This window comes from Colobus angolensis, unplaced genomic scaffold (genome assembly GCF_000951035.1).
Source record: "Colobus angolensis palliatus isolate OR3802 unplaced genomic scaffold, Cang.pa_1.0 Scaffold181, whole genome shotgun sequence".
NCBI lineage: Eukaryota > Metazoa > Chordata > Mammalia > Primates > Cercopithecidae > Colobus > Colobus angolensis.
In genome coordinates this window covers 2885033-2896968 of record NW_012114944.1, presented here as the reverse complement: position 1 = coordinate 2896968, position 11936 = coordinate 2885033, and the positions used below count along the sequence as shown (strand labels likewise).

Below are 11936 nucleotides of genomic sequence, written 5' to 3'. Positions count from 1 at the left end.
AAAATACCTAGGAATCCAACTTACAAGGGATGTGAAGGACCTTTTCAAGGAGAACTACAAACCACTGCTCAACGAAATAAAAGAGGACACAAACAAATGGAAGAACATTCCATGCTCATGGCTAGGAAGAATCAATGTCAGGAAAATGGCCATACTGCCCAATGTAATTTATAGATTCAATGACATCCCCATCAAGCTACCAATGACTTTCTTCACAGAACTGGAAAAAACTACTTTAAAGTTTATATGGAACCAAAAAAGAGCCCGCATTGCCAAAACAATCCTAAGCAAAAAGAACAAAGTTGGAGGCATCACGCTACCTGACTTCAAACTATACTACAAGGCTACTGTAAACAAAACAGCATGGTTGTAGTTGTACCATGGTACTTGTACCAAAACAGAGATATAGACCAATGGAACAGAACAGAGGCCTCAGAAATAACACCATACATCTACAACCATCTGATCTTCAATAAACCTGACAAAAACAAGCAATGGGGAAAGGATCTCCTATTCAGTAAATGATGCTGGGAAAACTGGCTAGTCATATGTAGAAAGCTGAAACTGGATCCCTTCCTTATACCTTATACAAAAATTAATTCAAGATGGATTAAAGACTTAAGTGTTAGACCTAAAACCATAAAAACCCTAGAAGAAAACCTAGGCAATATCATTCAGGACATAGGCATGGGCAAGGACTTCATGACTAAAACACCAAAAGCAATGGCAACCAAAGTCAAAATAGACAAATGGGATATAATTAAACTAAAGAGCTTCTGCACAGCAAAAGAAACTACCATCAGAGTGAAGAGGCAACCCACAGAATGGTAGAAAATTTTTGCAACCTACCCATCTGGCAAAGAGCTAATATCCAGAATCTACAAAGAACTTAAATTTACAAGAAAAAAATCAAACAACCCCATCAAAAAGTGGGCAAAGGATATGAACAGACACTTTTCAAAAGAAGAGATTTATGCAGCCGACAGACACACGAAAAAATGCTCATCATCACTGGTCGTCAGAGAAGTGCAATTCAAAACCACAATGAGATACCATCTCGCACCAGTTAGAATGGCGATCATTAAAAAGTTGGGAAACAACAGATGCTAGAGAGGATGTGGAGAAATATGAATGCTTTTACACTGTTGGTGGGAGTGTAAATTAGTTCAACCATTGTGGAAGACAGTGTGGCGATTCCTCAGGGATCTAGAACTAGAAATACCATTTGACTCAGCAATACCATTATTGGGTATATACTATAAACCATAAACATCCCATGTTCATGGATAGGAAGAGTCAATATCTTTAAAATGGCCATACTGCTCAGAGCAATTTACAGATTCAATGCTGTTCCTATCAAACTACTAATGACATTCTTCACAGAATCAGAAAATCTATTTTAAAATTTATATGCAAGAAAAAAAGAGCCTGAATAGCAAAGGCAATCCTAAATAAAGAGAGCACAGCTGGAGGTATCATGTTACCTGACTTCAAACTATACTACAGGTCTACAGTAATCAAAACAGCATGATACAGGTACAAAAACAGACACACAGACCAATGGAGTAGAATGCCTCACACCTAAACCATCTGATCTTCAACAAAGCTGACAAAAACAAGCAATGAGGAAAGGACTACACATTTAACAAATGGTGCTGGGATAACTGGGTAGCCATACGCAGAAGATTGAAACTGGACCCCTACCTTATACCACATACAAAAATCAACTCAAGATGGATTAAAGACTTAAATGTAAAGCTTAAAGCTATAAAAACCCTGGAAGATAAAACAAGAAATACGATTCTGGACATAGGACTTGGCAAAGATTTCATGATGAAGATGCCAAAAGCAATTGCAACAAAAACAAAAATTGACAAATGGACCTAATTAAACTAAAGAGCTTCTTCACAGCAAAAGAAACTATCAACAGAGTAAACAGACAACCTACAGAATGGGAGAAAATAATTACAAACTACGCATCTGAAAAGGTCTAATATCCAGAATCTATAAAGAATTTAAATTAACAAGCAAAAACCAAACAATCCTATTCAAAAGTGGGCAAAGGACACAAACAGACACTTTTCAAAAGTAGACATACATGTGGCCAACTAGTATATGAAAAGGTGCTCAACATCACTAATCACTGGAGAATGTAAATCAAAACCACAATGAGATACCATCTCATAACAGTCAGAATGAATATTATTAAAAAGTCAAAAAACAACAGATGCTGGCAAGATTGCAGAGAAAAGGGTATGCTTATTCACTGCTGGTGGAAGTGTATTCCAGAGTGGCAATTTCTCAAATAACTTAGAACTACCATTTGACCCCACGGTCCCATTATTGGGTACATACCCAGAGGAATGTAAATCATTCTACCATAAAGACACATGCATGCATATATATTCATTGCAGCACTATTCACAATAGTTAAGACATGGAATCAACCTAAATGCCCATTGACAATAGACTGGATAAATAAAATGTGGTACATATAAACCATGGGATACTGTGCAACCATAAAAAGAATGAGATCATGTCCTTTGCAACAACATGGATGGAGCTGGAGGCCATTATCCTAAGCAAACTAACAAAGGAAAAGAAAACAAATACTGCATATTCTCACTTTTAAGTGGGAGCTAAACAAAGAACACATGGATACTAGGAGGGGAGCAACAGATACTGGGGCCTATTTGAGGGTAAATGGGGTGAGCAGGGAGATGATCAGAAAAAAAAAAAATATTGGGTACTATGCTTATTACCCTGCTGACAAAATTATCTGTAAATCAAACCCTCATGACACATAATTTACCTAAATAACAAACTTGCACATGTACCCCTGAACCTAAAAAAAATTTTTTTTAAAGTATGAATATTTTTGTAATTCTCTTTCTGCACCTCTATGGAGACTGGGCCACTGAAGACCCCAGCTTACACTAGGGATAAACACAAAATGAGCATAGCAAACTTTCTCTGTGCCCACGAATGAATCAGCTGCTGGCTTACCTCACCCACAGATAAACTCTCTTGCTCTTCCTGTGCCTCCTTCTCCTCCTTCTCTTCCTCCAGTTTCTCCTCCTCCTCCTCCTCCTCTTCCTCCTTTTCATCTTCTTCCTGTGACTCCTCCTCCTCTTCTCCTTGACCCTTCACATTCTCCTCATTTAGGGATGGGTTTAAGGAGCTCTCTCTTTCAACCTGCATTTCTTCCAATCCCCGAATAGAGTCTTCTTTGGACTCATCCATCTCAGCATGCAGTGGAGATTTTTTCTGCTGCCCCAGCACCTCTTCAGTTATAAAGGACTCCATTTCTTGATCATTTTCTTCTTCCATCTCTTCTACTGATGTGGCAGCACTTGTCCCACTACTTATGCTTTCCTCACTTCTGCTCATGTCCTCTTTAGACCCTTGCTTCTTCCTCAGTTTCCTCATTCTCTTCTGGAAGGGTTTTTCATGTGCTTCTGTTGATGATAAACAACAAAGCACAAGGAGAGACAATTTACTGATGCTGCCTGGATTGGGCCTCCCAATCCACAAAGGCATAAAAGTGAAGTCTGAGAGAATAAGACTTGAACTGAAAAAGTGTTACCTGGTTGCCTGAATTTGAAAATGACTTCTCCAGCCAAGTTCTATAAGGAAAAAACCACAAGTCACTGAAGGACCTGCACTGTCTTTCCTCAGAGTGCCACTTTTTTTTTTTTTTTTTGAGAGGAGTCTTGCACTGGAGTGCAGTGGCGCGATCTCGGTTCACTGCAAGCTCTGCCTCCCAGGTTCACACCATTCTCCTACCTCAGCCTCCCGAGTAGCTGGGACTATAGGCGTCCGCCACCATGCCTGGCTAATTTTTTGTATTTTTAGTAGAGATGGGGTTTCACCGTGTTAACTAGGATAGTCTTGATCTCCTGACTTCATGATCCGCCCGCCTCGGCCTCCCAAAGTGCTGGGATTACAGGCATGAGCCACGGTGCCCGGTCCAGAGTACCACTTTTAAGTGCATCTCTTTTAAGTAGAAGTACCCATCCCTCCCCTTTAATATCTGATGCAGGCCTTGACCAACCTAGTTCCCTGGGATAACTGGGTTGTTCTCAATCCAGGGAACCAGTTTTTCCTAATTCCAAGAAGGCTAGCAAACCCTTATAGCACACAATGGGTAGACATGGAATAAAAGCTCATCATGATATATTTTTTGGCAGTGATCTGGAGCAAAGGGCAAGAAAAATATAAACCGAGGGATGCAAACGAAGGGCAGAAATCTGCTGCATTCTGTGCTAAATGGAACAGATACAATGGGCATGGTTTACATGATCTTGAGAGCCCCCTTGTAAGCCCTGCGAATTTCCTGTTTCACAGGCTTACTTCACAGTGAAGTTTTGGATATTCTGTGTTATGGATAACAGTGTAGGCTGTGGAGTTTGCAGGTCTGGATTTGATTCCTGGCTCCTGACAAGCTAAGTGATCTTGGGCAGGTCCTCTAAACCCTATGGGGCTTATTGTTATCCTCCATGAAATGGAGATCGTAATAGTGCCTATACCTTTAACCCAGGTGACCCAAATGATATCAAAGGGCAGGCAATGAGCTCACCATCCTATAGCTTGAGCTTCCCCTTCAACCTAGGTGGCAGAGGGAGCATCTAGTTGCAATCTAAACAGGAATCTCTTCTGGGAGGAGAGAGTCTCAGGGAAGCAGCCAGGTGTCCTGTATACGTGGGAAACCTTTGGCCAGGTTCAGTGCCAACCACAAGCATTTCCATTCAGGCCAGGCAGGACTATGGCTGGTGTGCAGGAAAAGAGCCGAGCACTGGGGGATTCAAACCAGGGAATCCCAGGTATTCATGCATTTACCCAGAGAGCATTTATTGTGTCTGAATTATGTGCAAGATCCTTGTGCTAATGGCAATCAAAGTTGAATAAAAATTAAGGCATACTTGCCCTTTAAGAAATACATTATAGTTGGGTGCTCCAGACTCCTGTATTCGACAGCAACCAAGCAAAAAATAGTTCAGAGCCCTGAGAGGTGGCAGGGGCTGAGCAAGGTGAGATGAGGGGTCAGGCGGAATGAGTGGGAGCCTTTCTCTTGGTAGTGAACGGGAGGTATGGGTGGGTTTGGGATATGTGGAGACAGAGGGGCCCCAGCAGAGGGAGCATCATGAGGAAGGGCAGCAGGTAGGGGGCACATGCCAGAAAAGGGATGAGTCTGCTGGACCAGGGAGAGTCAAGGTGGAAAGCAGAGAGAGTGGGGCCTTTGTGGTTATCTAGGGACTGTAAGTTGGATCTGGTGGGGGCTGCACAGTTAGGGAGGGATTTTGCAGGAGAGTAGGTGGGTCAAAGCTATATTTTAGGAGAATTATGTGGCAGTGGTAGGTATGATAAATGGAATTCCAAGCACCATATAAATTAACCTTTTCATTATAAGTCCATTCAGGCTGGAGCCCTGATTTCTGAACCCTTCAGCCTCTTTTATACTGAGAGAGATGGTCTCTTTAGAGATTTTCAGCTTCTTTCTTCTTGCATTGATTTGAACTCTGTAGGGTTAGGGATGGCTTTCAAAGTCTAGGCAGATCATAACAAGAAGTCAGCCTCTCCCTTAGCTTCTTCATGAGTGAATGGGTATATCATCGCCCTCTCCATACCTGTTCAAAGATTTCACGCACAAAGAAGTATTGGCTGAGGTTGGAGCTGTAGGAGTTGAGTTCTTTCAGTATGATTGCTGGGTACTCCATCACTTCCTTTGTCAGGAGGGTGTGAAAACATTCATACCTGGGAGGTAGGTAGGTAAGACAGGAGACCCCAGCCAGGGACCACACCCATGACCCCAAGGAGATGGGCTGCAATCTGGCACATAGCTCTGTGTAGAGCTGCTGTGTGGCTGCTCTTTTCTAGCAGCAGTCCTTGGCTGTGCTATTTTTCTGATCATACAAGAAATACACACTTTTTGTAGAAAGTTTGGAAAACACATACAAGAGACTTTTCTGCTTGTAACATGAGCTCCCTTTCCCTGTCCAGGGTCCCAACCCTGTCTTTGGTCTTAACGCTGTCCTTGAACTTGATGATACCTACATTATTCCATCAAACTCCCAAATGCCCCAAGGTCCAGACTTCTGTTTCTCAGATAGGAGACCAAGGCTCATGGGGTTACTTATTTGCCTAAAGTAATCAGAATTGCCTTCTGAATCTAAGTACTGCAATCAATGGGCAGTGTCATTCCATTTCTGTGAACAATCCTTATAGAATCAGTTGTACAAAGTCATAAAGGTGGAAGAAAGTTCACAGACAACAGCTTGCCATATTGAGAAATTGGAACCAACAGAAAACAGCTAATCAATTGAGGGATTGCTAAACCATTATGAAGTATCTACATTAATGAATGCTACATGGCATTTAAAAATGGAAGTATATCTGTAGTTATACAATAATTTGCATGGTATAACCCAACCTCTATTTTTAAAACACTATATATGTGTATATATTCATATATATAAATGTATATGTCCATGAAAAAGGAAAAGTGGGCAGGAATGAGGGGAAAAAATCTCTATATGTTTGCAGTGGTTAACTTCTTTTTCCTCCTTTAACAAGAATGTACATGTTTAAATTTTTTTTTTTTTTTTTGAGACAGAGTCTTGCTCTGTCACCCAGGCTGAAGTGCAATGGCATGATCTCCGCTCACTGCAACCTCCGTCTCCTGGGTTCAAGTGATTCTCCTGCCTCAGCCTCCCGAGTAGCTGGGATTACAGGCACCTGCCACCACACCTGGCTAATTCTTGTATTTTTAGTACAGGTGGGGTTTCACCATGTTGGCCAGGCTGGTCTTGAACTCCTGTCCTCAGGTGATCTACCCACATCTTTAAATTTTTAAAAGAAGGCCCCATGTTCTTGAACTGAAGCCACATTGCTTTGAAACCTCCCTCCACAAACTTTTAAAAATTCTCCCTGGAAGCTTCTTTATTGGCTGAGAGCAGAGCTGCAGAGGGCCACAATGCTTTCTAAGCTGAGAGGCACAATTTTCATCTTAAGCCTGCCGGTAGGCTCTTGGGTTCTTGGGCAGGCTGCCCTTGACCTTGAAGATGAATTCCTGACCATCCCCTCCTGTCTTTTGGAGTCTGGTTGGCCTACCTGGATTTCATGTTCTTCAGATAATCTTTGACCTTTTCCAGGTGAAATGCCAGTGTTTCTTTGTCGCTCTGCTGCCTCAGTTGGTCCAAGAGCCTATCAAGATGGGCCTCCTGGACCTGGAAGCCACCCCCAAAACAAGAGAAGCAGATGTGACCTCCAGCGCTCACAGAGTGTAAGTGACCTGCAGGGACCCTGCTGCTGGAACTGAGGCCCAGGTGCCTCGGCAGATCCAGGACTTCCTTTCTACAAATGGGGCACCTAATCTGCCACCGCCCTCCCTCTCTCCACTATGGGCCTCTAGACTTTTCTCTGCCTGCAATGTTCTTCCCTGCCTACATCATACCCACCGGGGGAACCAGCTCAGATGGGACCCCCTGAAGACAGGGTCCTCACACCCACCCACCTGGTCAGGCCTGCACTACACCTGCTCCTCGCTCTCCTTCTCACCAGTCGTGCTTGAAATCAGAAGCTGAGTTTGTCCCCCCATCTCCCGGACTGTGTGAGAGCAGGCAGAGCAGGGGCCAGCTGACCTCCTGTGCAGGCAGGAGATTGCCCGAGTTACAGAGCGTTTAAATGACTCCCAACATGTGCACAGTTTGCTATGTGATTGACACGTTTGTCTGTAATAAGAACTTGGGGTGTCTTCCCCTTTTTTTTTTCAGAATATGATGTCTTATCAGATCCCATATGTGAGAACTTGCAGCTATTCCCCCCTTCACCTTGGGAATGTGATGTCACCCTTATCAATCCCCCATATGTGAGTTGCTGACCTTAACTACTGGACTTCAAAATACTCAAGAGTTTGACACTTTGAGAGCTTAGGCTGAGGCAGGTTTCACTCTGTCAGTGGCTTCTTTGAACGAGACAGAGCTCAGGCTGTGACAGGCACTGGGGCTATGAAGCCACACCACCAGCACCGGCACTACCCTCTGGCTTCCAGGGACCTATGTGCCATCACAGATGTCCACTGTGTTAACTTGCAAGCCAGTTTCTCCGGAGAAATGGCATATAGAAAGGCACACCTGAAGCTTTTATTAGACTTTACTTCCCATGGAAGCCTGCTTCCATCCTAATTGAACAACTAGACTTTAATAGATTTGCAGCTTACAAAGTGCCTAATGTACCTTGTTTACTCCCTGTGGATGTATTCCTTTTGAGGTTGGTTCACATTATTCTCTTCCTCTTTAAGCATTGTGAACCTATGAAAAAATTCTCTTTGAATGGCAATGAAGTGTGTGATTTCATGATACCATCCTTTAATCATCTCCTTATTTGAACCATCTGACTGTCTCTCATGCAAGCTCTTAGAGACACATTTGGTTCCAGATTTCTGCTACTCCCATCTGATCCCATGACCAACATGAGCCTTAATGTCCCCATCTGCACAAATTTCATAGCTAAAGGTTCTCCATTTGGGTCAAGGATCTGTTTGAGTTCATTGCTGTTTGTGGTGTGAAAAATGGAGCCCTTGGTGTGGGCCTCACCTGGCTCTCCAGGCTGCGCTTCTGCTGGTGCTGCTCCATCCTCTTCTCCAGCTCCAGCTCCTGCACCAACAGCTCGTTCTGGTGTGCCTCCCACAGTTGTACTGCCTCCTGGAAGTACCTGAAGAGGTTCGAACTCTGCCATTCTGTCTGATCTGCCAGGGTCTCGAAGGATTTCTGCAGCGGCAGAGCCCAGAGAAGGGACTTGAGGGCTGATAGTCCCAGGGCCAGGAAGAGGGCCCACCTGTGGGACCCCCTGTCTCTAATGACTGAACAGCATTGCCCAGACACCATCCCTCAAGGTCAACTTCTAGGCTACACCGGGGCTCTTGGTCCTCCCTCCCTGGGACAGCGTTTTGGGTCTGCCCAAGGCCCTGCCCTTAGTCTTGTTGACCCTCAAGTCCTATCTCTAGACATATCCTATGCTCCACAAAAGTCTCTGACAGGAAGAAGATGGAGTGTGGGCCATTCCTAAAAAACAGGCTGGGCACTCAGAAGGCCACAGCAATGCTGGCCTGGGCATCTTTCCTTCTCTGGAGTTCCCTTACTCATGGCATCTGGGCCAAACACCACACCTGCTGTGACATCCTCACACACCACCCACCTTTTTAAAAAGGCATGTGTCTTACGCCCTCATCTGGGTGAGGGCTAGGCAAGCTGCTGCCTGTGGACTAAATTTGGCCCTCCACCTGTTTCTGTTTGATCCTGTGAGCTACACACAGATATTTCAGTTTTAAAGTGGCTGGAAAATAATCAAAAGAAGATATTTAATGAGATGAAAATGACATACAATTCCAATTTCAGTGTCTGTCAATAAAGTTATTGGAACACAGCCATGTCATTTGTTTCTGCATTGCCTAGGGCTGCTTTTGTGTGGCACTGGTGGAGTTGACAAGGTGCGTCAGAGACCTGATGGCCCATAGAGCCTAAAATAGTCACCATCTGGCCCTTCACAGAAAACATGAGCCAACCCCGGTTCAAGATACCACGTGTCTTGGGCTGAGGGCTTATTGTGCCTCCACAGCCCTTCAGTGCCCAGGGTCAGCAATGGCCGGGCAGCGCTCATGGCCTGGAGTTCTGTGCAGCACCCATGTCAGTGGGTGGCTGGGAGGAGTTGGGTGGGTGAGCTTGCAGTGGCCAGCATAAGGGGGCTGCTCTGAGAGGGTCTGACAAGGGTGAGTGGACACACTAGGAACATGCAAGTTGGAGCTCTTGGGCTCTTCTTACAGCCAGCACCCCGCGGACCCCCAACCCCACCTCAGCTCCCCAGTGGAACAGTCCCCAGCACGCACGTCCAAGAGCTCCAGGTCCTCCTCCACCTTGCCCTGGAGTGCTCCCACCATCTGGAAGAAGAACTGGTTCACCAGGGTCTCTGCCTCCTCCTCAGTGAAGGCTTTCCAGTCCAGCAGCTGCTTCTGGAGTGTGCGGGACAAGGCAGAGCCTGCTTTAGGACTGAGGTCCCCGCAGGCATCAACTGCATCCTACAGGCCTCAGTGTTGCTCAAGTCAGACCTGAGCTCCTGGTGAAGGGCCTGCACCCCATGAATTCTGTTCCCCTTAGGGTCTGGAGGGCTGGGTGCAAACTGGCTGGAGAGGCATGCAGGAGCTCTTGTGAGGCTCCCCAAGGGGGACCCTCAGCTCGAACACACTTCACAACAGTTAAGCTTTGGGGGTGAAGGTGTTGCTTACAATCTTACCAAGGAGGCAGGAAGGGACATTCTGACTCCATAGTTCCCCTATCCTAGAGAACAAGTCACAGTTGTGCTTGGGTTTGGGAGCGAGTTTACTGTCTCACTCTGTTATGCAGTGGGCAGGGTGGAGGGGAAAGTGGGGTCAGGCCTATCTACGAAGGGGGCGCATTGCAATAATCCCCAGGACACAACCTCCATTTATAAACAACGCCCAGTGCTGTGTATGACAGAGTCAAGTGTGAAGTCTGAGGTGATCTGAGAGTGCACACTTCACCTTACATGGGCTTCCTGGAGGAGGTGATGGGCTAAAACCTGCGAGATGGCAGGGATAGCTGGGGAGGGGATCTGGGCAGAAGGAACAGCTTCAGAATGCCCAGAGGCCAGTGAGCACCAGGCATTGGGGCTAGGAAGCCACTCCATTTTCTTCTGTGAGGAAGAAAAGCCTGGATGGAGGCTAAAGGGTGTGTGGGAGTGAGGTGGGGAAATAGCTGGGGAGGGGAAGGTAGTGGGGATGGGGCCAGGGAAGGCACTTCAGGTCCCACCCAGGCATTCCTCTTCTCAGGCTGCAGGAAGGGTGCCCACCTTACAATTCTGCACAAGCATCAGGCACTCCTGCCACGTCTTCTCATACAGCAGGCGGATCCGCATCATGCAGTCCACATGGTAGGTGTCTCCATGGGCAGAAAACAAAGCAAATCAGTCCACAAGGAAGAGAGGATTAGAAAGGGGAGTGTCCCCTCTGCAAAGGAGCAAAGTGCCTCCACAGCAACATTTATTTAGGTGAAGATCAATGGTCCCGATTCAGATCAGGGGCTGGTGTCCCCTTACAAAGGCCCCGACACCCCAAGATAAGGATCTCAAATGAAGAGCTTGTCATTATCTGTTCTGAATCCATTCTGGCCCTGACTCTTGACTCGGTTTCAGGGCTGGTGAAATTCCTTTTGAGAAGCTGCACCAAGTTGTAAACCAGTAATGAGAGTGGAGATCAATGAGCATTTACTGATCCTATCTGTGTTCATCCCTGAAAAACTGAAGGCACTAGCAGAATGCGTGGAAGCTTGCTTTTTTATTTATTTTCTCTATTTCTCCTCCCTTCAGTTTCCCAGCTTATAATAAACTCAGTGTGACTCTGATGTCTAGGATAAGCAACTCTGGTTTAGTGCTGTTAGCAATTTCTAGAAACTGAAAGACCACACAGAGATTTTGTGGTGGTTTTTCTTTGTACAGGGCTGGGAGGAGGGCAGGGGGATGGCAGCTGGGTATAGATTTAGGATATCTGGGAGGGTTGACAGATGCTAGAACTGACGAGAAGAAACTCTAAATCTGCTTCTTCCTGTCCCCAGGCTTGTTCCTAGGCCAAGGTGTCCACACCCTTCCGTGAGGCCGCTTTGATGGGCTCTCCCAGGTCCCCCTGCTTCCACTCCTGCATCCCTCTGGGCCATTTGCACCCCCTGACGTCATCACCCCAGCTCAGAACCTTCCACTGAGTTCCCACTGTCCAAAGGATAAAGCCCAGACTTCCACGTGCAGCCCACGTGGCCAGTAGAGTCCGGCTGCTTTGCATCTTCCAACCTCCCCTCCCTGTTTCCAAAGGCCCCAGTCCTGTCTTGCCTCCAGGGCACCCTACACTGTATCCCTGCCTGGAATGCTTCCTC

The 11936-nt window shown here is 45.8% G+C and overlaps 1 protein-coding gene across 1 annotated transcript in view; it reads right to left on the bottom strand.

Annotated features, from left to right (window-relative positions):
* CCDC180 (coiled-coil domain containing 180) overlaps positions 1-11936 on the bottom strand; it is an 87298-nt gene that overhangs the window by 42629 nt on the left and 32733 nt on the right. Inside the window, 7 exon segments of the mRNA XM_011939465.1 lie at positions 3007-3458; positions 3587-3626; positions 5628-5754; positions 7111-7226; positions 8595-8768; positions 9884-10006; positions 10864-10952. Of these exon segments, the coding sequence (XP_011794855.1) occupies positions 3007-3458; positions 3587-3626; positions 5628-5754; positions 7111-7226; positions 8595-8768; positions 9884-10006; positions 10864-10952 (1121 nt within the window).